We start from the raw sequence: 27502 nt of genomic DNA on the forward strand, positions 1-27502 counted from the left end.
CCCCCTCTCTCATTTAACAATATATCACGAACATCAAGTCACTTTACAGGTTTCTTTTCAATAGCTGCCCCTTCACGTTGATTCATCATTAAATAATTAATGCTCCAGTGTATGGGTTTCCCACAGCTTACTTAATTATCCCCCTTATTAACAGAGTTTGGGGTCGCCTCTCTTCCATCACGCACCCTCACATCTCTTGTTCGACATCTGAGTGTTTCGGTAGAATAAAACCCACGGAGCGAAATCGCTGGGCCAGAGCATGCGCACAGTTCACATGTGACCCCACGGTGCCTGCTGTCTTTCAAAAAGTGCCTTTTCATACTCTCAACCAATTGTGAACACGAGTGTTCCAATCAACCCTGTTGGGGCGAACGTTGGTTTGTTTGCTTGTTCAGAGCTGTTTGCCCACAACCGAAGAGTCGGGAAATGGGGACATGAGAGCCGAGCCAGGGGGTGGCCACAGGGGAGCCTGCCGTTCCCTGAGCTCTGGATGCAGACGGGCCTCGCGGGGTCTTGTATTATCAAGAACACCTTCGAGAAACGCGAACTTTCTGAGTTAGCTGGATTAGCAGAAAAGGCCCCCAGCACGTGTCTCTTTAGCTACAAAACAGAAACCGTGATGAGCTTTCTCCGATCTTCCGTTTGGGAAAAAATCTAGGCCTATGATTTCATTTTTCGTGATTGGTCCGTGGAAAGCAATGTGAATTTAAATACGTTTTTCCTGAATGGCTCTGTTTGTGTAAACAAAATCCGGCGTAGTGACAACGGTTTCCGTGAGGCCTGGCGCTCTACCACTGTTGAGGCTTTCGGAGCCGCCCTCAGCCGCTCACGCTGTTCTCACCGCCAGTGTTCTAGCCCTTCATACGACAGTCCCCTCGATAAACACGTGGGTGCGGCGGCCGACAGACTGGTGCTCGCTCTCGGCAAAGACACCACAACCGTAGCTGCAAATTGAGCCTTGTAATAAGTCAAGAGGTAAAACCTAAAGAACAAGTTACCTGAATAATTTGTTTTGTTTTGTTGTTGTTGTTGTTTTCAAATCGGTGCAAGTCAAGGCATTTTTCACCCTAAGGCATCCGGAGTGCCTTTCCGTACTCATCAGATCAGAGCGCTGCCGTTTGGTATTTTCACGAGGCTACTAGTACGACCATTTTTCATTACTAAGCAGAACAATCGCTCCGCTCCCTATCTTCACGTCCCGGGTAGGATTTTCGTCGCTGATTCCTGGCTAGTCTCAGTGGCTTTGGAACGTTACATTAGAGGCCACCTCCTTGAAAGGCGTTTTCGTTCGAAACTTGATCCTTCTGGGCTGGTACATGTACATCCGTGCTCGCTTGTATACATAGATATTTGCGGGGCGTATCTGCAGGATTTGGAGACGAATATATGCGTATTTTTACATTTGGGGCGCGGGTCTCGTTTTTCCTTCACGGCTAGAGGTGACTCGGGCTTGCGGAGCATTTATCAGAAGCGGCGGTGGCGGTGAGGGCGGCCCTTTCGCTCCTGGCAGCCGCAGCGTTGTCTGTTCTGCTTCTTCCTCCTTTCCGGCCTTTATCCCCCTGAAGGGAGGCTGGCATCCGAGACCGCCGGGGGCCACCTCGGGACAGGCCCGGAGAACCGATTTCAGTACTTCTCTCTCCTCCTGGTAAAATATTTATTGAGGGGCGCCTGGGTGGCGCAGTCGGTTAAGCCTCCGACTTCAGCCAGGTCACGATCTCGCGGTCTGGGTCACGATCTCGGGGTCCGTGAGTTCGAGCCCCGCGTCAGGCTCTGGGCTGATGGCTCGGAGCCTGGAGCCTGTTTCCGATTCTGTGTCTCCCTCTCTCTCTGCCCCTCCCCCATTCATGCTCTGTCTCTCTCTGTCCCAAAAATAAATAAAAACGTTGAAAAAAAAATTAAAATATTTATTGAAACTGTACGAGCTTTCGAGAAGCCTTCCTCTGGTTCAGAAACTGTTTGCTCGTAAACCCGCTGGCCTGGGCTGGGGAGCCAAACGGGACCGGAGAAAATAAATCCGCAGCAGAGCTCCAGATTATGCGAGAGCTGTGGCTTCCGGGGAGACCGCAGGGGCCGGAGGAAGCGCCCCTGGTGCAGAGCACAGAGAAACCACTGCTCCCAAGGAGTGAAATATGATGACTAGAAAATGCATGGGCTCTTTGGGCGGTGGACGTGTTTTTATTGGTTAATGTTTTTATGGCCATGTTCTCTGTGAGGAACCATCCCTGCGAAGACGGACCTGAAAACTGTTGACGGCACAGAGCAAGAAAGAGAAGCAACACTGACCTTCTTCTCACCACCCCCACAAGGTGCGAAGGCTTGGGAGGGCAGTGGGGGAAGGGGGGCGGGGGCAGGTTCTGGAAACAGGGCGCGGCCGGGGCACTCACCGTTGACGAGGCCGTATTTCTGGGCCAGGAGGGCAGCCTGCAGACGTTTCCCACTGCCCACGGGCCCGCAAAGCAGCACCCGCGGGGTGAACGGGGCATTAGATCGATGGCTGGTTTGGGCATAGGTCAGAGCTGGAAAGAGAGGATATGGGCATAGTAAACTCAGGTCCTAAAGGAAGGGAAACCAGCTTAAGGTACCTGCGCTCACGTTCTTAAGAACAGTGACGATTTCTCCCATTTACAGCCGCGTGGAAACCCCCTGGGTGGCTGCCAGCCGCCAGCCGCCACGGGGTGAAGCTGTGGGGAAGGAAATCTGCTTCAGGCCTGGGCACTAAGGCAGAGGGGGGCAGGGGATCCAGAGAAGCCACCTCCGAAGCACTGTCCACCCTGCGGTTCCTCTAACACCTGCGCTTCCCTCCTGGTCGACGGGGGGCTGGTCCCAGCACACAGGATGCACGAGGTTGGGTTGGGATGTTTCCACACTGGCCCCTGGGCCGAGCCTCTAGCCTGAAGCTTGGAACCGGGCGTCTCCCAGTATCGGATCTAGACTTTGATAAATGCATCAGGCCTGGAGGGGGCCTCGTGCCCGGGGACTTCTAAAGGACATGGGTAGAGAATAACTTGCGGCTGCGCTCCAGTGACACCAACTTTGTTGGGAGTCTCCAAAGAGACAGTGACCAAATAGGTCCCAGGAGTGGGCAGATGTGGGTGCACGGCTGGCCCGTGGCACGCCCTGGCATTTGATGAACAAAGAGGGGGAGGCACGGGGGCCAGCGTCTCCAACACTCAGGCGACTCAACAGCAAACCAGGTCACCCCTGACCTGAGCACGGGGGAGGGGCTGTGCAAGCAGCCGAGGAGGCCATTACAGGGCAGCTTGGCACCTGCTGATGCCGAGGTCCGGTGCCAGCTCCCCAGCCACCCATATCAGAACAGGCCTCCCTCTCTAGCCTTGCCTCCTGCCAGGGACCCAGACCGTCCTGCGCAGGGTTGGCCACGGACGGCCCTCTGGCGGCTGTCCTGCCTTTGGACGGATTTAGCTCTAGCAAGGGGCTGAGCCAACACGCGGCCTTTAGGGACCCAGCCACCCCCGAAACCAGGGTGTGCCAACTGCGTGCTCGTGGCATTTTGGGCACATTCCTGGTCCAGGGGTTTGGGCACACCCACCAGGTGCCAGTGGCCCACTTCCAAGTTGTGACAACCACCAACGTCCCCAGTATGGAAGTGGGGGGCCCATGAGAAGCCCTGGGATGTTCATTGTATGAGTTTTGAGCCCTCAAATCTTTGTAGGATTTTTTTAACTGGAAGGATCGTTCTAGAGACCACAACTCCCCCCTTCTTTGGAGATCGAGGCACAGGTAAGTTAACCGACTGTCGTAAAGGTGGTGATTCTAACTGTCTTCATGGCAACGTCATACCTACCAGCGTGTGTTAAACACTAAGCTAAATAAACACTCTGCGGACTTCGTCTTATTTGATGGGCGCAGCATTCTCAGAACTTCCTAGATCCACGGCCATCTGAAATGCACAGACACTACGGGCAGAGAAGCCTGCTTACAAATGATGCTTAATTTACAGTAAATAACTAAGTTAATTAGAAGTAATGATCCCCCAGACAGTCTCAACATCTAATTATTCTTTTTAAAAATATGTGGTTGCTGGATGCACTGCAGAGAGATTAAAAAAACAACACAGAATTCCGCACTCCAATTTTCAATGTATCTGTCTGCATTATTAATTAATAATAATTAATATTCAGACACTCACATTTTTATTTACAATTCCAGGCATGAATTCTTTATGAACGAGCATCTGAACTTTTAAATTTAATTAAGTGATTTGGAAGTAATTAATGTGTAAATTCAGAACCATGCCATAAGATAAATGTAGTGGCTGTTTATCTTCAGAGTGCAGTGTAGACTACTAAAGACCCTTCTGAGATGCAAAATCACTGGAAAACCGTAAGGTGTCCACAGCCCGGCTTGTAAAGTGGAGACATTTTCTAGACATCCACCAGTTGGTTGATTGACCTCCTCAGGGAGCGAGGCTGCTGTCCCTGGGCTGTGAGTCCAGCAAAGTCCACGGGCAGGTGGGGGCCAGGGGAACTGCCAGGCCAGGGAGCTCAGAAGCCCTTCCCCCGCAAAACAAAACTTTTCTTAAAGAGATTTGAGGGAATGTACCCCAAAAGGCCATTGTCGGCTATCAAGTGTCTCAGATCTCCGTGCCGGCATTTTTATTGTGTCGTTTCCTCGGCATTGCCTAGGAGGGGATAATCGGACGCGGACACACTTCTGAATGATAATTCAGCTGCTCTGGGATCGAACTAGTCTAACTTTCCCTGGCCTTCTTGGACAGGATGCCAAGGCCCGACAGCAATGAGGTCTGATGTTTACTGAGTGCCTCTCCGCACCCGGGCTGGCCTCGCGGCTATGGAGATGTGATTTGCAGACTCCCATGTAATCCTCACCCAAGCCTGGGAGGAAGACAAGCTTTCTGTTCCCACTTCAGGGATGACAAAACTGAGGCCAAGAGGGGTACAAGGGTTGCCGGAGACTGCCCGGCTGACGTGTGGTGGGGACGACGTGTGAACACAGGGCCCCCGGCCCCGACGTCTCCGGGCTCAACCTTCACCCTCCTCCACACGGCTGTGCGCACACATGCACCTGCTTCAGGTGCTTTCTGTGGACCTTTGTCACTGCTCCAATGACAGTGCAGTGGGAGGGGGTGGGGCCACTTCCCCTGCTCTGCATGGACTCACAACCCCTGAGTTGTGTTGCCCGGTTTGTGTGTGTGTGTGTGTGTGTGTGTGTGTGTGTGTGTGTGTGTGCGCGCGCGCGCAGTGGCCGTGGGTTCTGTGCGCATGTCTGTTTTAATTTTTACAAACTTTCTCTTCCTTCTCCCTCACCCCCAGGGCCAAACTTCTTGCCCCCGCTGTCCCTCCCGCCCCACCCCCTCATTATCAAATCTGCTGGCCACGCCCATCGTAGAACGTTATTAGCCCAGGGAACCTAGGCCGTCCAGGACTTGACTCCCAGGGTCTCCGGCACATCCTGGTCCCTGGCATCACTGCCACATTAAGGGACCCTAGGACGGGAGGGTCACGGATGGCCAAGGTGCCTGGGAAACCCACCGCCTGTGTGTTTACCCTGGTAGAAGACGTCCATGCACGGCTGGTCGGCGCTGATGACTTTCAGGATCTTGGGGTAAGCCGGAAGGATCCTGATGATGTTCCTGTGGTATTCCAGCAGCTTCCGTGCCGTCTCCAGCTCTGAGATGCCCTCTGGCACCACCAGCCGGTTCTGGATTTCCGCTTTGGGGGGCCAGTCAAAGGTGGTGTGATAAATCTCTGCAAGGGGACAGGCGCGTGGTTAGAGTCACCCGCGGGGGGCCGCCAAGGCCGCCAGGGCATCTGGCCGGGGGGCTTGCCGTCCAGGGGGCCGAAGCCTGGGAGCCCGCCCGGAGCCGTGCGGATGCACTTTGACTCCGGAGCTGCTCTGACGTCTCTGTTAACGATAACAAAACGCCGAGGGTTCTCAGCACGGCGGGAAGGGCGGCCACGACCTCGGAGCACGTGCTCCGAGCCGGGCACTCTGACGGACCCCACCCGCACACGCTCGTCTTCACAGCCATCCGATCACAAGGCACGGGTCACCCCGTGTCCAGGTGAGAAAACCGAGTCTCGGAAGGGGCGGGGCCAGAGTCCACAAACCCAGGTCTGTCTGCTGCCCCGACTCCTCCGGGCCGGGGCTTACCATCTCCCACGGGTCTAGCCCAGCCCGCCACACTGGAGCACGTGCCCGCCTGTGCGGCCCCCGTGTGGCCCTCTGCGGGCACCCCGAGCGGAGAAGGGCTCAGTAAATGGGGGGTGGGGCTGTCGGTCACTCCAACCGATCGCTGCCCACCTCTGAAACCCCATGGAGCGGGCTGGGGGTGGAGACGTCCTACCTCCCGTCTGAGGGTCGATTCTCTTCCCCAAGTTTCTCTCAATCAGGACGGTGTCTGGAGAGCTCAGCACAACTGGACAGAGAGGGGAGAGAGCACAACCAGGCAGGTTGGGCGGCGGGTCCCAGACACTTGAATCTCGGGGGCTGATAACCTGTCTTGCGTCTCTCTTGCTATGTAACGACCACCCCCGACGTTCCCTTAGAGAGGTCTGCTCGGCACCCAACCGCGGAGGCACAGTCTCAGGCCAGCGGACAGCCCACCCTTGAACGTCTCCTCTAACAGGTTTCATGGTAACAACGCGATGAGCAACGTCTTGGTGGGAGTGTTCTTGCCACGTTTTCGATTATTCCCTAAAGAGAGCTTCTCAGAGGTGGGATTCCCGGAACAAGGAACCGCCAGGGTCAAAACAGAACTCCATTTTTCTTACTTAAAAATTTTTTTTAATGTTTAGTCATTTTGAGAGAGAGAGAGGGAGACAGACATGAGTGAGGGAGGGGCAGAGAGAGGGAAACACAGAACTCAAAGCAGGCTCCAGGCTCCGAGCTGTCAGTACAGAGCCCAACGTGGGGCCTGAACCCATGAACCGTGAGATCATGACCTGAGCCGAAGTTGGACGCTTAACTGACTGAGACACCCAGGCAGCCCTAAAACTCCATTTTTCTGAGAGCGATCCCCAAAGGCCTTTAGCTTTATAAAATTCAACTGTGCTGTCCTTTTTCCTGCTGGGTCCTGGCTGGCGCAGGGCTGAGGGGGGGGCACTGGGAATGGGCAATACAGAGCAGGGCACTCCCTTCTGGGGTCTGGGGACAGCCACAGGCTACTCACTGACGTGTCTGGGGGTGATCCCGAGGGTCTGGATCATCAGGGCCTGCTCCCGAGTTTCAGGAATGCCATCCAGAATCCAGCCCTAGGCAGAGAATTGAGAGGTACTCATCTATCTTTACTTTTTAGATTTTTTTTTTTTTGGAATTATAAAAGGAATATAATAGTGTTATTTTAAAAAACTGGGACTTTTAAGACAAAAGAAAGTAAATGTTTCTGATAGCCACATCATCCACCTTGACAAGTACTCTTGTATTGTTATATTCCCTTCTTTTTTTTTAATGTTTACTTATTTTCAGAGAGAGAGAGAGAGAGAGAGAGAGAGAGAGAGAGAGAGGGAGGGGCGGACAGAGGATCCCAAGCAGGCCCTGCGCTGACAACGGTGAGCCCGACACGGGGCTGGAACTCATGAACCCTGAGATCATGACCTGAGCCAAAGGTGACTACACACTCAACTGAGCCACCCAGGTGTCCCTATTACATTCCCTTCTGAATCCTACATTTGTGACCATAATCACAACATACATATTTTGTGTCCTAATTTTTTCCATCACACCTCACAGCCACCAAAGCACTTTCTCAAATCGGCACGCCTGCCCATTGCCACCATTTTCAGTGTCTGCCACATTCTGCCCAATGAACGTGCCACAGTTGCTTAAACATGCCCACGACAGAACATTTCAACCGCTAGCGATTCTTGCCATCATAAATAACGCTGTGATGAATGGTGCTGTGCCTATGGCTCTTTCCACATTGTGGATTCTTTCTTTTTTTTTTATTAAAAAAATTTTTTTTAATGTTTATTTTTGAGAGAGCGAGAGACAGAGCATGAGCGGGGAGGGACAGAGAGAGAGAGAGACAGAGAGAGGGAGACAGAATCCGCAGCAGGCTCCAAGCTCTGAGCTGTCAGCACAGAGTCCGACACGGGGCTCGAACTCACCAACCATGAGATCATGACCTGAGCTGAAGTCGGACACTCAACAGACTGAACCCCCTAGGCGCCCCTCTTTCTTAAAGAGAGTTTCTCGGATGAGACATCCTGGGAGAAGGAATCGCTTGAGTCCAAACAAAACCCCACTTTTCTTAAGAACAAGCTCCAAATCTTGGAGCAGTAAGAGAACTGAGTTCAAGTTTTCTGTTCTGTAGCTAACTTGTTCCAGGGCTGAAATCCCTCAGGCTCCAGCCCCTTCTGGGTACATACAGTGAGGGAACTGGTCTAGAACATTTATCTTTACAAACCATGTAAGTCCAGTTGTGAAAGAAACACATGACTGCTGGATGTGATGTGGAGGATGCCAAGTCACTGGTAACACCACCGGCCCAGAATAGCCACTGTTGACACTTTGTTGTAGCTCCTTCCAGCCTTCAGTGACTGGCATCTTTTTCCTGGCAGGAAAAGGAATCACACTGGGCATACTATCTTGTGGCCTGTACTTTTCATACAGCAAAAACATTTCTGGAACATTTTCCCATGTGACAAAACGCTCCCCTTCCGGAAGTTTCCACAGCTGCCGGGCATGAGGTGAACTGACCTGACAAACGTTAACCAATCCCATATTGTTGTTGATTTAGTTTCAGTCCTGTTTTTCACCATTATTTTTAAAAACGCTGTAAGTGTATCCTGAGGCACACAGAATATTCTGGAAATAGATTTCTAACAGTCAACACCCTCTTTTGTGACTTGATACATTCCGCCATGTTGCTCTACAAAACTGCCCTGACCAGCATAGGAATCCAATAGCAGGTCACCTGTTGCCTGTATCTTTGTCAATGTTGGGCATCATCTTGGGGGGAAAATCTGTCCAGCAAAGTAGAGTATGCCATTGCTGCTTTAATTTACGTCTCCTTGATCGTTAGTGAGGCTCCATATTTTTTCCACATGTTTATCAGTAATTGAATTTTTTTTTCTTTGGCAAAATGTCAATTCATACGATCTAGCGAGTTTCCTCTTGGGGTTTCGTCCTTTTATTTATTCACAAGAGCTCTTTACATAAGAAGAATGCACCTATTTTGGCAAACACTACCACAGACCCTTTGAGGCAAACAATGTTGCCGATATTTTTTGCAGATTGTCTTTGACTTTCTAAATTTTGTGTGGGGGGCTGTTTTTTACCACATAAATTTTTGGCCAAATCAACTAGTGCCTCTATGCCTTCATTAAATTCTTAAATTATGCAGGAAAGCACTCAGCCTCCGGAACCCTGGTTTCTAGAACCAATGAAGCAAAAGTGCAAAAAAAAAAAATTTAACAGCCTTTCCTTGATCTGGTGTTGTATGGATGTGCAAAAAGGCCTTTCTCACGGCAGAGGCCCGTAAATATTCACTTGCATTTAAATTATGTTCTCTCAGGCTACCTGGGTGGCTCAGTCCGTTAAGCGTCTGGCTTTGGTTCAGGTCACCGTCTCATGGTCTGTGAGTTCAAGCCCCACATTGGTCTCTGTGCTGACAGCTCAGAGCCTGGAGCCTGCTTCGGATTCTGTGTCTCCCCCTCTCTCTGCTCCTCCCCTGCTCTCTCTCTCTCTCTCTCTCTCTCTCAAAAATGAATAAATATTAAAAACATTTTTTAAATAAAAAAATAATAAATTGTGTTCTTTTACGATTTTACTCCTTACATTTAAACATTCAATAGAGGCACATTTTATTTTGAAAATGACATGATGCTGTGGACTGATCTCCTTGTGGCTCACCAACTGGGCCAATCTCATCTGTGAAACAGCCTGTCTTTTCCCCTCTGAATACCATTTTTGTCACTGTCTGAATGCTGATGTGATGCTGGCTCTGCATCTTCCTGCCCGTAGACTCTTGAATCATCCTCATGCCATTTAAAACACAATTTTTAGGGGTGCCTGGGTGGCTCCGTCGGTTGAGCTTCCGACTTGGGCTCAGGTCATGATCTCGCGGTTCGTGAGTTCGAGCCCCACGTCAGGCTCTGTGCTGACGGCTCGGAGCCCGGAGCCTGCTTCGGAGTCTGTGTCCCCCTTTCTCCCCACCCCACCCCTGCTTGTGCTCTGTCTCTGTCTTTCAAAAATGAATAAACATAAAAAAATTTTTTTAATGTTTATTATTGAGAAAGAGAGACACAGAGCATGAGCAGGGGAGGGGCAGAGAGAGAGGCAGACACAGAATCCGAAGCAGGCTCCGGGCTCCGAGCCGTCAGCACAGAGCCCGACGCGGGGCTCAAACCCACAGACCGTGAGATCATGACCTGAGCTGAAGTCGGAGCCTTAACCACTGAGCCACCCAGGCACCCCTTTTTAACAAATTTTTTAAAGTAATCTCTACGCCCGACGTGGGGCTCGAACTGAGGACCCTGCGATCAGGAGTCACATGCTCCACTGACCGAGCCAGCTGGGCACCCCTGGAATGACATTAAATGTGTAAATAAGTTCATGAAGAGTTGACAGTCTCACAGTATCAATACCTTATCTTCCCTTTTGTCTAAACTGTTGTTTTATGTCCCTCAGCAATGTTCACATTAAACAACTTCTGAAGTCCTTTCAAGTCCTGGCAGTCTAGAGTTACACACACACCCACACACACTTTTTAACGGCTTCGATCTGATGTCCCGATACAAAGTGAGCTTTGGAAGAATTGAAACAAAGCAGGAAACCCTTGGAGCCTCCACTCAGCAGCGAGGGGGTCAGGTGGCCACCCCGGAAAGCCACAGTCTCTGACACTGGCTCTCAGGAGGGGACCCCCGCCAGAGACCCTCCCCCTTCCCCGTATCATCAGGAGAACTTGGTTGCTTGAAGGTCAGAGGGTGGACTTTTGGGGGTGAACTCAGACTCAAGGTCCTTTACAACCCACAACACCTGATTTCCACCACACCGCGTGTTCCTAAAAACGGAGCTAACCAGAAAAGGGCCTGCATTTCTTCAATATTAAAATATTTAGGTTCCAAAGGCCTCCGCTGACAGTTAAAAAAAAAAAAAAAAAAAAAAACGAAACAAATTTACAGAGTAAAGAGTGCTGAAAAAAATCAGGCATGCCTTCATTAATTTCTTAAATTATGCAGGAAAGCGCTCAGCCTCCGGAACCCGGGTTTCCAGAACTAATGAAGCAAAAGTGCAAAAAAAATTTTAACAGCCTTTTGCTCCCTCAAGTCCTTGTTAGAGCCGGCCTAGAGCCGGGCTGCGGCCCTTAAGAAGAACAAACACCTCAGATGTGCACCTGCCATGGGAGTCGGGAGTCGCGACGTCTGCGAGCTCCCGGCTCTGGAAGCCAAGCCAAAATTTTCTGAACTTGGGCTACGTTCAGACCCCCTCAGTTTTTCTTTATTTGGGGGGTGGGTAGGGGCTGGGGGCCCACCGATCGCCTCTTCTGGTACGGGGCCGGGCAGGGGGGTGCTGGGGACCGTTTCGAGTTCCTTTTTGAAGCTGGGAGAAGGTTGGAGCTCCGGCTCTGCTCAGCACCGAGAAAGACCTCGGCGTTTAATATTGCATTACCGAGCAATCATTATCATCTCGCCCATAAATTGCAGCTGATATCAGTATGTGGTCCAGAGCTTTTAGAACTATTCAGGGGAACAGCTCTCACCGACTTCTCGCTGGAAGAGAGCGGGCCTACCAATTACACAGGAAAAGTGTAGCAAAATGAGGAACATCTCCCTAATTAGCCTGGCCTCACTCGTGCGTCATTCTGGGGCGGATGTGACATTTTTAAAAGAGGGTGGGGGGGGGGGGCTCTGAAGGGAACCCCAGGCCACCGGCTCCCCGGGGTTGCTCTCCCAGACTCAGGGGGATGGTGTGATCACGCAGGTCCTAAGCTCCCCAAGGGACCCCTTAGGGCAGCACGCACGCGCTCTGTGGCAAAGGCAGCCATGGAGATTCCTCATCCCCCCGGAACCCCAGTCAGTCCTCCCGGGAAGGAAGGGTGGTGACCGAGGCCTCCGTATCACGGGGTGTAGGTCCTGGGGCGTCCTCAAGATGGAAACCCCGGGCGGGGCACTCGGGAAACAGCTTCCTTCCCAGAGCTCTTGCATTTACACAGATGTGGGCAACTACCCAGTTGCAAAATGGACCACGCTTTTGGGGGATAGGGGCGGGGGCGAGGGACACCGCCATTTTGGCCGAGAGCAACTTAATGGCCACCGACTCTGGCAAAGCAAGAAGTCATAAATCAGTCAATAGCGCCCGGCCGGTGCCATGATGGCACACGCTCGTTAGGTTCGTGGGTCCGACTACCAGGAGTGGCTGAGCGCGGAGGTATCCGTCAGTCCCTAATTAGAATACATTATCCGTCTTCCTGACACTTCAGTGAAATGTCTATTCCGCTCTGGAGCCGCAGCTTTGTTCAGAGCAGGTTAATTGATATTCTGATGCCTTCGCTCGCCATACCCCCGTGGCTCGGTTCTGTTTTATCACACATCAAAAAGGCCGTATGCTCAGGGCACCCCATGCACCAGCACAGAGCCGGAGGTCTGCACAGCTGCGAGGGGTACGGTATCACAGGAGGGACAAGCACCGAGCAGATGTCACGGATGAGAAAAAAAAAAAGGGGAGCGAACGGAGCCAGCCAGCCTGGGGAACTTGGCGAGGCCCAGCGGAGCGCGGCCCGACGCGGAGCGGGCTGTCCTGCTCTGTGTGAACACTGGCCTTCTCTGCCCTCCTGACTATTATTAAAGCACAATTAGCAACTTCGCGCGGTAAAACGCCCGCCCTCCGGGCCCTCTGCCTTTCCGATGCCTCGTCCCCCGCTCCCCTCCCGTCTCCGCCAAAGACCAGAGCGGGGTGCTCCCCCTGGGAGGCCCCCTTGCCGGCTCCCCGCTCCGTACCAGACCGTCCGTGGAGCCGAGTGCTGATTCCTCGCGGTCCTGAGGGGGCGATCTGAGGCTGCAGATTTGGACTTGACGAATCAGATTCACTCAGCTCCAAGTCTGAACCAGGGGAAGCATCAAAAGATCACCACAGGCCCACCAGCTACCCCTCTTTTTTTATTTTTTTTTTCCCAATGAAATATGATGTGATTTCCCAACATATAAAAGAAGGAGAAAGGAGAGACGGTACCAGCCAGAAAGAAATGCATCTGAGAAGGTCGAGTTTGGGAAACTGACGTGTCCCAAAGGCGACCCGAGAGAACAGGAAGACCGTTTTGATGAACGGACGAAAGCTGGAATCGAACTGCCTCAGTAGCAGTTCCTTTGGTTTATACAAAACCACGGGCACCTTCGATCTGCCGTGTACTCTTAGGACGCCTTCCATATCCAGCTCACCCGAAAGACGGCCGGTGAGGATTTTTGTTTCCAAGTTGAGCCTCAAACAATATGCAGCCCCTGCTGGCATTCCTGACCCCACTCAAGTATACGCATGCAGCAGAGCAGGTCGTTCCTTAACTCGCTCCTCCTGGCCGGCCCTGCCTCCAGCAAGGCGTGCCCCGGGCTTTGCCTGGCCTTCTGTGCACAGCCTAGCAGCAGGGCACGTGCTCAAAGGGGCACGCGGGGGCGACCGCTCTAAATAACCGACAGTGTCCATCCCACCGTTGTTCATCAGCGACACAAGCGTGGCATTTCGCACAAACATGCGGATCCGGGCCAGCTGGTAGTCCTAGGTCTGCAGGTGAAAAGCCAGAGAGCTCCAGGGGGTTAAAACCTGGGACAGCACAGACGCGACTGTTCCCAAATAGCTAAAAAAGGTATTTTAAAGTCGAATTTACGTTAAATGTCCCTGGCGCCCCCAAAGATCCCCTGCAGAGGAAAACCCAGTTTGAAGACCACCCTGTTCCGTCCCCAGACGGACCAGTCCCATCCCCCCCCCCTCCCCCCCCCCCCCCCCCCACGAGGCTGGGATGCCACCGAGGCAGCCCATTAGAGACATAACTCACTTCGGGGTATAGCGTCTCGTTCTCAGGTGCAGACACAGCGGCCATGGTTGGAAACGAATGAAATGGGTAATCCAACCGCATCCAGTTAATGGGGCCATTCGCTCAAACACTTTACGGCACGTCCGAGGGGTGGTCCCACCTCCTCCAAAATGAGACCTGCCCTTTAGGATGTCAGATTATCTGGAGGGTGAAACGTAGGGGCTTTGGAACCGGCCTGTGCCACTGCCAGCTGGATGACTTCCAGTCACCTCAATCCCTCTGGCCTTGCCCTCCCTATCTGCAAAGTGGGGCAGTAACCACAGTCTAGCCCGTAGCTGTTTAGATACTTAAATACGGACTCTAAGCAAGTACCCACAAAACAAGGCACGGTGCCTGGCAACAAAGAACGGGCCGGCTTCAGCATTATAATTATATTGTATTATAATATATCAGCATTATAATTCTGAGAGAGATGAGCTACGTTCTTTTTCTCTACCTACGCGCAAGAAGGAATCCTATGTGAGTTTGCAGAACTTAATACAGATAATTTAGAAAGGTGGTCTCTTGGAAACAGGAATAACTGACATTCTGGATGTGACCTGAGGAAAGTGGTCCAGTTCAAGACGATATGAGGAAAACACGTTTGGATTAGAATGAGGGGAGTCCGGTGAGCGGTCTCGGCGACGGCGGACCCGTCCCAGAGCACTCGAGGCCATCTGCCATTGCCGGGCCGGGGGCCCTCCCCAAGGATGAGCAGGAGCCACACGGGACCGCAAGTTGGGGTCCAGCACATGTGCAAACAATCATCACATTGTTATGATGGGGCAAGATCCATTCACTCATTCACTCCCCCATCTATTCATTCATTCATTCATTCATTCATTCATTCATTCGGGTATTTACACACACCCTGTGCTTCCATACTGGAAAGGTCAGCGGGCCTGCCCTGGGGGTGAACCGTCACCGGCTTCTTTAACCGACTGCCCCAAGTCTGTCTTACTCATCGCTTTTTCCCAGCTGGCCCTCTGACTGGTGACTGTGCAAGGCTTTGAACGTCATCTGTGAATCGAGAGGAAACGGACCAGGTGACCTCTACGTAGGGGAACTGTAAGATTTATGGTCTAATAGGGCGCCTGGGTGGCTCAGTCGGTTGAGTGTCCGACTTCAGCTCAGGTCATGGTCTCGTGGTTCATGAGTTCGAGCCCCGTGTCGGGCTCTGTGCTGACAGCGTGGAACCCGTTTCGGATCCTCTGTCCCCCTCTCTCTGCCCCTCCCCCACTCGTCCGCACGCGTGCGTGCTCTCTCTCTCTCAAAAATAAATAAACATTACAAAAAAGATTTATGGTCTAACAAAGACATTTAAGGGTGAATAATAGCACGTTATTAATAATCATGCAGGAAGAGCAGGCTTCCACGGGACCAGTGACTGACTCACCTCTCCCGTGCTTTGAGCATCACAATGTCACTGACTTTCAGTCCCGCATCTTGTTTCTTGTCCTGCACCCCTGCCGGCTCTCTGAGATCATGAAAGGAAGGGGCGCGCCCCCCACCACCACCAAGGGGCAGGAGCGGCTGACAAGGACCCCAAGTCTGATCAACAACTAGAATGACTCCTCTCTGGGGAACTCCCAAGCACAGCATGACGGTCGAGTGCACAGAGCCCCCGGGGCTCACCCTCAGGGACTGCGGTGTCCCCCGTCCAGACCCCAAACGGCTCCTCAGACCTCACCTCTTCCTCTCTGTGCCAAGTTCACCGAACCAGGCACAGCCCCACACCGAAGCAGACAGCCCTCGGTTCCCGCCTCCCCTCAAGCTGGAGCTCTCCCCTCGTCCTGGGACCCCCATGCTGCCCACCAGGGCCGCGGGCAGGGAAAGCACTGGCCACGGAGGGAGCCACGGCCAGGTCCAGATCGTGGCTCCCACCTCGCGGTTCTGTCGCCTCAATTACCCAGCCCCGAGCCTCAGTGCGCTCATCTGTAAAGTGGGGGCGGTAAGAACCCCCTTACAGGGAAAATCACTGAAATGGCTGCATGAGGTCGTCGATGGCAAGTGTGCCGGCAGAGTGCGAGTGGAAGTAGGCACTTCACACACGCCAGTTCCTTTCTCTCCCCTAACCGCAATCGGGGCGCCAGGGAAGCTGCATTCCCACAAGACTGAGAAAGGCTGAATCCGCAAAGGGGTGACTTCACAGAGCTCATTCCAGATCTCACAAGGAGGCAGCACCCTGGGCGACACGGGGCGCCTGCACGAGGAGTCCCTCAGGCTCCGGCACCCCATCCCCAGTGCTGCTGGCCCCTGTCCTTCCGTCTCCCCTGCGTCGGGTCACTCCCTCACGAAAGCGCCCTCCCACCCTTACTCCCTGTGTCCCAGTCAACGCAGCCTTCTCCCTCCGCTCACTTCTCAACCTTCCGGAGGCTGGGACCACTCCCCACATCTTCCTGAACTCCTCTCCTCTCGGGTCCTCATCCTCCATCTTCCGCTTCCAGAGACTAGACCCCCTGCCGCTCCTCCAGGAAAAGCCCCACTTGGCCAATTGTTGCAAAGGGAAATGTGAGAAAACCCGTTATATCTTCAGAGAATGAGAATTCACCAGATACTGGGGGGCGCCACAAAGTCTCAATAAATGACAGGCATGCCAATGGGATACACACTCGCTCTTGTATTCTGTCCAATACTCTGATTTGTAGTTAGTGTTACAAGTAGTATATTTAAAAAAAATTGTTTTAATATTTATTATTGAGAAAGAGTATGAGCAGGGGAGGGGCAGAGAGAGAGGGAGGCACAGAATCGGAAGCAGGCTCCGGGCTCCGCCCTGTGAGCACAGAGCCCGACGCGGGGGCTCAAACTCACAAACTGTGAGTGAGATCGGGACCTGAGCCGAAGTCGGACGCTTCACCGACGGAGCCCCCCCAGGCGCCCCCCCCCCTTAAGTAGTCTGTTTAGAATTAAAATTGGGGGTAGCGAATACGTGCCCGCTCACACCCATGCGACTTTCCGCGTTTCTTTCGAATCCCATCGGCTAATGGTAATGAGCCAGCTGGGCACCCCGGGACCCCCGTCTCCCAACCGTGTGACTGTTTCCTCTTCTGCAAGACAGGCGTGCTGGGAAGCGCCCGCCCTGCTGGGGTTGGGGGCCGCATGCCACGACACACACACAAAGAACTAGCACGGCATCTGGCAGGTGCTGGTTGAGTGGCGGTGCCCAGCGCGTCCCAGCCTCGGGCACGCACCACGCTGCTCCTAGTGGGCGGCCGGCCGAGGGCCCAAGGACACGAGGGGCTGCCGCCCTCTGCTCGGGGCCCCCCGGCCGGCGTTTCCGGCTCCGCTCCACCTCCGAATCAGCGCTCCACCTGCCCCAGGCGACGTCCCGCTGGTCCCCCGTCCGATCCTGTTTCCAACACCGCCGTGCCTCTCGATACTCTCTGCTGCTCCAGGGTTACGGCCGCCCAAGCATCAGACTCGGTGCCGCATCCCTGCCACCTGCTTCTCCTCCCAACAACCGTGAGAGGGATCGTCACGGGCTGGGCCTGCAGACAGCTGGGCCACGCGTGCCATTAACGGGCCCCGAGGCACGCCACCCGGCCACCTGGCCGAGCACGGCCTCAACTGAGGGTCCGGAAACATCCCCCAGATGAGGGATCCCGGAGGGTGCACTCACCGGCCCCCCTCGGAGCCCTGCCTCACCGTGACGCGTGCCGTAAGTTTTCTGAGTGGAGGCTGGGCCGCCCCTCCGACGCCCTGCGATCCTAACCGTGTCTGTGTTCGAGGAGCACACGGCCCCGGGCCTCAGCAGAGCTGTTGATCAATAAAACCGCGCTCCTCAGAGGATGCAAGTGACATCCATAAACCCGCGGGTGTCAAAACAATGGCAAGAAAGTCCTGTGTTCCTCCCGTCAGAGGGTGAAAGCCGGGCGATTAATGCCAGCCCGATGACACCACAAGGACAGATAAAACAAACAGCCGGTGGTTCTGCAGACCAGACTCAGGCTCCTCTACTCTGCCAGCGTCTCCACCATAAATACTGACTCGCGTCATGGGCAGGGAGGCATAAATCTGTGCCTAAAAAGGGACGAAGAAAAAGGCTCCAGAAATCTGCCAAGTCAACTTTAAACTTTTGGTTCCGCGGCCAAAAGTATGCCGCACCGACCCCTCCTCTCTTAACTGAGAGCCTCCGTGACGCTAAAGGGGATAAAGAAAAGAAAACCAGGTCCGTCCGGGAACACAGAGTGTAATTCTGCATTTTATGTGCGGTAAAGCCCCCACCCCGGGCCCGGCGCAGGGCTGGTCGGTGTGGGGCTGGGGGTGTGAGCCTCTTCCGGTGAGCGCCGTGGACCTTCCCCGCGACCAGGGACGTGGGGAGTGTGGCCAGAGTCTGGCTTTTGACGAGGACACTCTTTCTTCAGCTCAAGGAGGGAGATGATTGCAGACGTTCTGGAAGGTCTGTTTTCCTTTAGGTAACACACGTTTCCCGCCTTGGGATCGGCAGCGGATTTCTGGTGCCGCGGCCTCCTCTCCCGTCGGATGGGAGGACGGCAGCACTTACCCCCCACCTGCACCGCCCACCACGTGTCCACGAAAGCGGGCACCGTGTCTTTTGTTCCGTTCTGTCCCCGACGCGACAGAAAGCAGGCCGTGGCACACGGTGGGTGCCCGTGAGTCTTAGTCGTTGACCCCTTCGCAGGACAGTTGTGTGGCTTCCGGGAGAAGATGCCTCCCGGCTTGGCACAGTGTCTGGAACGTATCGTGTGCTGCTAAGGACTGGCTAACCGTTATTTGTGTCTTTATCTTGAGGGACCACTTCTGCTCTCTGCTGCCTGTGCTGTGGCTTCACTCGGGCCTTCGTTTTTATTCTTCCTGATCTTTACCACAACGAGACCACAGGCCCGATGAGTCACAGGGCAAGTCCGTGTCTTTCGAGCTCACTGAAGTCGAGGCCTGATTACATCCCAGGTAGATAACACACGCCCCCGTGGACGTGTTCGGGTTTCCACTCCGGGCATCTGGTGGGCGCATTAGGAAGACCTGACCAACTGCTGGGGGCTGAGCAGAGCCGGCTGGACTCGGTGACCCGGGCGACAGGCGTGGTGTCCCCACGGGCCTCCCTTCGGCGAACCAGGGGTGGATGCAAGGATGCGGAGGTCTGGTCTTCCTTAGTCAGAGGGTGGCTTCCCCTCGGATGGGGCGCTGAGCATCATGGCTGCGACACAGAACACGACTGAGCAGGGCACCGACCGCCAGCTGGGCACCGAGGGGGCCCTCGCCCTGTCTCGCTCACGCTAAAGGTCTCTGCCTGACAGCCCAGGGCGGCCCTCGAGGGGAGCGAGTTCTACGAACTTGGCTTACGTTCGGCCTCACGCCGTACCACGTTTTGAGCTAGTCCTAACCTCCGGGGGTAGAACTCATCCCCAGTGCAAGCTCACAGAATCAGAGAAAAACCAAGGCACGTGGACAGAAGTAGGAGACGGACTCCAGCTGGTTTTTAAATTCCATTGATTTTTTTCTTTTTTCTGGCCTTACATTCAAAAGACTGCTAATTCTCATCCGTGCAGGCTGTGAGGATGTCCCAGGACTCACTCGAGTAATGATTCTGACCGCACGCTGTGCCGGCGGGCCACGAGCGGACCCCAGAGGCGCACGGAACTCCAACGAAGTGAAGCAGGAAGCAGCAGCAGCCTTCTCCGGCCCGTCCGTGCGTGATCTGTTTCCAGCCACTCACCTTGCGTGAGAGAGCCTCTTCACCTGCCCAAGTGGACCTCAGAGCCGAGGGCTGAGCCCTTGGCTTGGAGGTCTCATTCGACAGGGAGAGGGAGACAGCCCGGCTTTGCAGACGGGGCACCGCGGCCCCCGGGGCCCACGCGGCCCACCTGCGACCTCAGGAGCTTCACACAGGCCTGTGCTGAGGCTCGCGTGGCTCTCCCCCCACCGGGTCCCCTTGGCCCACCGGCCCAGACCTGCCAGGGACAGGCCCGGCCAGCAGAGGCGGACACAAGCCATCTGTGGGGCCCATCAGTCACCTCTGAGGCTCGGAGGCTGCTGCCTTTTCCTGGGCGATCAACTCCCACCGTCTGACAAGCCAGGGTCATCGGCTACCAGCCTTTCTGTCTCCACCGCACAGCGGTGGGAGGAAGGTGACCACACATCACGACATTTCTCCCTTGTCTCTTAGCCAGGATTTTCTCACCCATGGCCTCCCAACTCAGTCTGGTTCTGGTGACACAAAAACGCCTTTGTCCAGGGGTCTGCACAACAGCAGAGACCCTGGCCCGAGCTGGGCCCGGCAGCCAGGTGGCCGAGAACCTCGGTGTGATAGTGGCTCTGACTTCGGCAAAGTCCCTTCTCCCATCTAGGCCTCAGTTTCTCCTTGTGTAAAAGATTTTTTTTTTAAATTTTCTTTAATGTTTATTTATTTTTGAGAGACGGAGACAGCATGGGCGGGGGAGGGGCAGAGAGAGAGAGAGGGAGACCCAGAATATGAAGCAGGGTCCAGGCTCCGAGCTGTCAGCACAGAGCCCGTCGTGGGGCTTGAACTCACGAACTGTGAGATCATGACCTGAGCCGAAGTCGGACGCTCAACCGACTGAGCCACCCAGGAGCCCCTAAAAGATTTTTTTTTAAGTTTATTTATACATTTTGAGAAAGAGAGTGTGCACATGTGCACACAAGCACACAAGCAGGGAAAGGGCAGAGAGAGAGAGGGAGGGAGAGAATCCACCCAGGCGCCCCTAAAACAGTGTCTTTAGAAATCATCCTGTCTAAAACCTTTCACAGAAGGCGGGGTGCCTGGGTTGGTTAAACATCTGACTCTTGATTTCAGCTCATGTCATGATGCCGGGGTCGTGAGATCGAGCCCCACATCAGGCTCTGCACTGACATCCAGGAACCTGCTTGGGATTCCCTCTCTCCCTCTCTCTCTGCCCCTCCCCCACTCGTGTGTGTGTGTGTGTGTGTGTGTGTGTGTGCGCGCGCGCGCTCTCTCTCTCTCAAAATAAATTAATTAAAAAAAATAAAGACACTTTAAAAAAAATGGTAAAACGAATTGGAATCCCTCCATATGGTGCACTTTTATGATATGCCTTTATTCAATACTTTAAAATCAAGTGTCCTGGGGGCGCCTGGGTGGCTCAGTCAGTTAAGCATCCAACTTCGGCTCAGGTCATGATCTCACGGTCTGTGAGTTCGAGCCCCGCGTCAGGCCCTGTGCTGACAGCTCGGAGCCTGGAGCCTGCTTCGGATTCTGTGTCTCCCTCTCTCTCTGCCCCTCCCCCACTCATGCTCTGTCTCTGTCTCTCAAAACTAAACAAACATTTTAAAAAACTTTTTTTAAATCAAGTGCCCCTTTGGCTGACCCTCGTTCTAGTCAATTAAAAGGATGATGAAGGAAGACACAGGAAGTCTGTGCACAGGGCACCAAGACCGAATTGGAAGATGGTCCTCAAACCTTGAACCCTGGAGGCTCGGGGCGCAACACCACCCTGGGGGTGCAGCAGTTGAACTTGACAAGCTGTAGGGGGCCACGGCCAAATGCAGAATTTGAAAGCACTGATAACAGAAAACAATTTGAAGATGTGATGAGGAACATCACTAAACAGTCTCCGCAAGTTATGTAAACCAAGCCAGGGCAACAATCCAAATATCCTCCCCAGAGAAGCCTTAGGACAAATATGTTCCTGTTACTGAAAATTGTTCAGACTGGACGGCATAGTCACATTGTATTTTAAGCACCTTCCCTCCTTGGGCCACCAGCCAGCTGGGATAAGATTTCACTTCCCTGGGTACAGACTGGGGGAATCACCCAAGCGGCATTCTCTCATTCATTCACTTTGAGAATATTTCCCGGGCTCGGAGCTGATGGCTGCTCAGCCGGGTTCTCTGCGGGGGCCTCACAGGGCAGCAGTCAAGGTGGGAGCCGGGCTGCGTTCTCATCTGGAGGCTTGACAGAGGAGGAATCCGCCTCTGAGCTCATTCTGGCCATTGGCAGAATTCCCTCCCGTGCTGCCGTATGTCTGACTCGGGCCCTGGTTTCTCGCGGGCTGGAGGCCGCCCTCGTGAGCCTCTCCAACACAGCAGCTGACTTGTCAAGCCAGTAAAGAGACTCTGTCTCTCCGGTCCACTCGGACGAAGTCTCAGATAATGTAACATCATCTTGGGACTGACCCCTCCTCACCTCTGCCCTCTTCTGTTGGACCTGCTCCCACTCAAGGTGGGGGACACGGTCGCGGACACCAGGGGGAGGGAAACCACCGGGAGTCCCCCCACCAGGGTCTATGCCCCACACACAGTGTGCGGAGACCCCGAGAGGGGGCCACACAGGTGAAGCTGGAGGAGGGGCGAAAGGCAGCGGACACGAGAGGAGCAGAGGGACGGAGCTGGGCAGCGGGCAGGCCCAGGCCTCCAGCGCTTTGAGGACGGACGCCCGAGAAGGCTGGAGAGCAACAGCGGTGCTCAGCGGTGGAGGACGCCTAACATTTGCTTTAAGTAGACAAACACTTCTCTAGGTATAAAATATAAACATCCTTTCGAGGGAGTGTTAACATCAGTTGCCTCCAGGAAGGGAGCCGGCGGCTGAGGGGACTTGGGCGCCTTTGGAATGTTGAGCCGTCTGAACGTACTGCAGTCGAGAAATGAATTTGTTCATTTTCTTGAAGCCATCCCTGAGGCAGCGATATGCAGAAGGGGTCGGGAAGCAAGCAGGGTAGCTGTGGGGAGGGGCTAGGTCCCCAAGGAAGGAAAGGGACCTCAGTAGTCCAAACCCGGGAGAGCACTATGACTCTGGAGAAGAAAAGACTTGTAATCTCTCTGGTGTTAGAGCCTTTTCCTCCACGTTTCCTGAACTCGCCGCCTCGTTTAGCTTCCCTCCGCCCTCAGAGATGTTGCCTGAAGAGCTCTCGGACTTCAAGAACGTGGCTGTCCCTAAAGAAAGGCCATGGGTCCCCAACAGGTAGAGCCCACGTCCTTTTCACCGTTCCAATACAAAGTGCTAATTTGTCTTTCTCCAACGCATTTGATGGTCACTTCAAAGAGATTCTTCAAAGAGATTGCATTAGACCAAAAAAAAGGAAAAGAGAAGAAAAAACCCCCAACATTAACTACAGAATCCTGATGGGTTATGATCGCATTACTTTTCCCTGAACGCTATTCCCTGCTTCCTTTTTGTGCTCTAAATTACCAATTCTAGTCCCTGTGTAGCTAAATAATAATAATTACCATATAAATGAATATGCATATGTGTCATTTTTCTCCCCTAAAAGCAAGAAAGCCTGTTTATTTTGGATGAGGGTTTGTTTTGTTTCCAAACAACCAAAGCACATAATTAGAAGCCTCACCTCTTGCTCTCGAAGTCCTGTCTCCGCCGGGAAGAGATGAAAAAGGTACGGAATGCCCCTTGAAGCTCAGAAGGAATTTTAAAACAAATTAAAGGAGATATTTCTCTGCGCTGCAGGTAACAATGGCTTGGACGGGATCAGAATCAGAACGCAAAGGCCGGAAGGGGCTTCGAAGCTGAAGCTGGGCCTAGCCGTTCACGGACAAGGGCGGGAGGCCTCGTGAAGTGGGGGGACACAGCGTGCACTGGGGAGCCAAGAAGACAGTGGCCAACAGCAGAACTCCGCGTTTGCATTTCTGTTCTGGGACGGACCGTGGGACCCCCGGCAGGGCACACAACGTCTGCAAGCCTCAGCTTCTGCAGCCCGAAATGCAGTGAGGGCAGGGCCTCCTCTACCAGGCTGCCGTCAGGATGCATGAGGTCACGGACGCAGCCCTCAGCCCTCCGCTCCCATCGGGGATCTCCGTCGACGGCCTCACTGCAGAGGCGCCCTGTGCCCCTGCGGTGTGGTGTTGTGGGCCAGGTGCCAGGCCAGGCGCCCCAAGTCGTTGGAGTCCAGGCACCCTCCAGCCACCATCACCAACACAGTAACAATGATATCACTAAAATCATTATAAATACCGAATCAATAGTATTAAATCAACCAAGAGTATTCATTATGCACGATAGAGTCGTACGGTACAACAGAACTCATAATAATCTCACTTACGCTAGAACTAACCGACAACTCTAATAGTAAATATTATCACCATCTTCATGATGGTGGCGGCTGTTGGCAAGGACCAGGGATGCCTGGTCTTATGCTCTGTCCACACTGCAGGTGCTGTGCAGACCAAACTTTTAGGTAAGCTCAAGAGGGTTTATAGAAGTTGCATGCGTGTTTCAGAGACTAACCTGGGTCACTGAGGGCAAGATTGGGATGCGCAGTTGAAGTCACAGAAGTGAGAAGCACCAGCTTTGCCCCAGAAGCCATGACTTCGTGACTTACGGAGATTAAAAAACAAACAAACGAAAAACGATATGAACAAAGCAGCCCAGTCCAGCTGGAGCCTGTGTCCGGACCCAGTGCCCGGATCTCCGAGGCATAGTTCAAGGTGGTTTAACTCCCCTGGGGAACGCACCCAGTGACCCAACCCCACAATTCCACACTTCTGAATTCCAGGTTGAACGCTTATGCACCTGAAACAGGCAGTAATTTACGAAAATAACTTACACAAAATAACATTTCTACGTCTTCAGATTGGGTTGGGTAAAGCCTGGCCCGAAGCCAAAAGGAGGGTCTGAGTGGAGAAGCTGAGTCTGCCGACCTGCCTGCCAGACCCGGGGTCTTTTCTTGTTCTCGAAGTCAGCTGGGTGGGGGGGCTCCGGGCCTCTCTTGCACCAAGGCAGCCAGGGGAAGCGAACACTCTTGACCCAGGAGCAGAACAGCCAGGACATGGCAGTTCTGGCTCGAGCTCCTGGATCGTGAGGTGGTGTGGCATCGTAAGCATCTTAAAAAGAAATCTGGGGGGTCCTGGCTGGCTCAGTCGGTTGAGCATCCAACTTCAGCTCAGGTTATGATCTCGCAGTTTGCGAGTTCGAGCCCCGTGTCAGGCTCTGTGCTGTCAGCGCAGAACCCGCTTCGGATCCTCTGTCCCCCTCCCTCTGCCCCTGCCCCACTCGCTCACGCATGCTCTCTCTCTCTCAAAAATAGGTAAACGTTAAAAAAAAAAAAGAAGAAGAAAAGAAAAGACGGGCGCCTGGGTGGCTCAGTCGGTTAAGTGTCCGACTTCAGCTCAGGTTATGATCTCACGGTTTGTGGGTTCGAGCCCTGCATCAGGCTCTGTGCTGACAGCTCAGAGCCTGCAGCCTGTTTCAGATTCTGTCTCTGGCTCTCTCTCTGCCCCTCCCCTGCTTGTGCTCTGTCTCTCTGTCTCTGAAATAAATAAATATTTAAAAAAAATTTTTTTAATAAAAAGAAAAAAAAAGGAAATCTTAAGGGGGTGTGGGGAGATCCTGCCGCCTGCCTTTGCTGATGCCGAGAACCACCACGGAGCTGCCCCCACCGGGACAGCATTTGGGCCGGGGAGCAGTTGTGGCTCGAGAGGAGGCCACATCGCTCAGGGCGAGTGAGATTCCTGGGGTAGGAACCCAAGGGTTACTCCCTTCCACAGCTACCACGCCCTGGTTCCAGAAGCTCTCAGCATCCTGGACCGGCCCCACGTGCAAGGCTGTCTCTGGCTCTCTTAAATGCAGCTCCCATCCCGCGGCCAGGTCCCAGTCCCGGTGACTCGGGTACGCTCATGCCCAAGGAGAAACGCCCAACATTTGGCCAAACGGGGCCAGCACGGCCCTAAGCAGTAGAGAAGCAGCTTGGCCCTGAAGCGGGAAGAGAGAAAAAGACCTGAACGCTTCCAGCCTGGTGATCTGCAATGTAAGAGTTTAATTTGACTTGGCAAACTCATTATCAATTATGGATTAAGGCATAGAGCGTTTTGTCCGGAAAGTGCCGGCCCATTTCTAGTCACTTAGGAGGCCCTCCCCTCCCCCTTTATTCCTGACAAATGACTGTTTCCGCACCTCCCAGATAAAAGAGAGGGAACCTTCGAGAGGGTGATTGACTGATGGGTCAGTTTTAAGAAGAACTGATCTGAGGTTGGTATGAAGGGGGGTCCGGGCCTCGTTCTGCCTGCCACCCTCCCTCCCCGCCCCCCCGCCAAGACAGCCCCTCCACAGACCACGCCGGCCCCATCTCTGGAGGTTTCTGTAACAACCTGGCTCTCCTGGCCTGGCTAGTGGCCCTCACGGCCCTTCTGACAGCTGGCCCTCCTTTGGGCATGCGAGGCCGTATCCGACTGCAGCTGGTGAGCTCAAGACCAAGGGACCCCCTTGCTCATGGGGGGCTGAGGCAGAGGGAAAGGGTCCAGCAGCAAAGACCACGTGGTGCCTGCAACAAGGCACTTGACTGGAGTAGGGGGAATTGAGCCAGATGGGCTTGGGAGCAGGTGACAAGTCTTCAAATGAGCCTATGGCTAAGGGGCCTTTCTTCTAGCACTGCTGGAAGGTGGAAGTTTGCTGTGTGGGGGGGTGTGTGTGTAGGAGGCTTTATTTCACTTGGGGAGGGGTGGGAGGGAGAACCTTGAGAGACAAGGCAGCAGGCAGGGCAGGAGGGAGGCTGGTGCTTGGACCAGGACTGGGCCGGGGAAGGGCTGCCCCCAGGCCTATTGGGAAGAAGAAACTGAGGCCAGCCTCTGCTGAGACCTAACCCAAGGGGGTGGGGGTGGGAACTGGGTCTGGAGGAATGAAGGCCCCCTCCCTCCAGGCTGGACACGGAGCCCGGGTCCTGTCTCACTTTCCTCCTCTAGGGCCTTAGTTCCTCCTGGCTCACTGGGGCCACATGACCCCCCCAACCTCACTGCTCCTGCCCCAGAGGAAGGGGCCAGATCAGACAGGGCGGTGGACACAGAGCCTGAGGGAAGTTAGGGAATGAAGGGCGGGGTCCCTGGTGCACGAGGGGGGACGTTTGCTTTTTATTTGGAAATGAAGAGAGAAGGCAAAAGCGTTTTTCATAATGGTGTGAAAGTAGCACTTAGAACAGGGGTCCGGAAACTAGGAGTCCCGGGCCAAATCCGCCTGCTGCCTATTTTTGTAAATAAAGTTTTATTGGAACAAACCGTGCCCTTTCATCTCTGTACCACGTATGGCTGCCTCCACATTACATCAGAGTTGAGCAGTTCCAACACGAGGCCATATGGCCCACAAAGCGTTTCTGGAAAACGTTCGTCTATCTGCAGTTTAGAATGGCCTCTGAACTTGGGGCACTGGCCTCAGCCAGGCAGCGGGAGACCATCAGCTGACTGGGAACAAGCTGAGGTCTGAGGAAAACACACTGTTCAGACCAGCTTTCGAAACCCAGACTGCAGCCTATCTGGGGCTCGTGGTCTCGACTCACAGGGCCGAGGACCGTGCAGACCAAGCCGTGACCAAGTGTGACCAAGTGTGAGAACTGCTGCTTGCTCACCAGCACGCTGGAGAGATGCCCGGGGATCTTTCCAGAGTTGGGCCTCTCAATGAATTTTTAAGCGAGCGAGTGAGAGAGAGAATGTGTACAGATACATGCACATTAAAACAACGCAGGCATGTAAGCTGTGTTCTGGGCACGATGAGGTCGGCACAGTCCGCCCGCTCACTCCTTCTGAGAGCAGCTCTGATGGGTGGGCAGCATGCAGGCGGCGGCTACTCGAGGAATCAGA

The 27502-nt window shown here is 53.8% G+C and overlaps 1 protein-coding gene across 16 annotated transcripts in view; it reads right to left on the minus strand.

Annotated features, from left to right (window-relative positions):
* AK8 (adenylate kinase 8) overlaps positions 1–27502 on the minus strand; it is a 155780-nt gene that overhangs the window by 103685 nt on the left and 24593 nt on the right. For 14 of the 16 annotated variants that reach the window (XM_047831200.1, XM_047831199.1, XM_047831192.1 and 11 more), the window contains 4 exons: positions 7154–7235; positions 6326–6400; positions 5529–5729; positions 2385–2516 (listed from right to left, as the gene is read on the minus strand). In XM_047831200.1, coding sequence (XP_047687156.1) covers positions 2385–2516; positions 5529–5729; positions 6326–6400; positions 7154–7235 — 490 coding nt within the window. The remainder of the gene's footprint in view (positions 1–2384; positions 2517–5528; positions 5730–6325; positions 6401–7153; positions 7236–27502) is intronic. The other 2 variants (XM_047831201.1, XM_047831189.1) reach the window with 1 other exon arrangement.

The sequence above is a fragment of the Prionailurus viverrinus genome, chromosome D4 (assembly GCF_022837055.1).
Source record: "Prionailurus viverrinus isolate Anna chromosome D4, UM_Priviv_1.0, whole genome shotgun sequence".
Taxonomy (NCBI): Eukaryota; Metazoa; Chordata; class Mammalia; order Carnivora; family Felidae; genus Prionailurus; species Prionailurus viverrinus.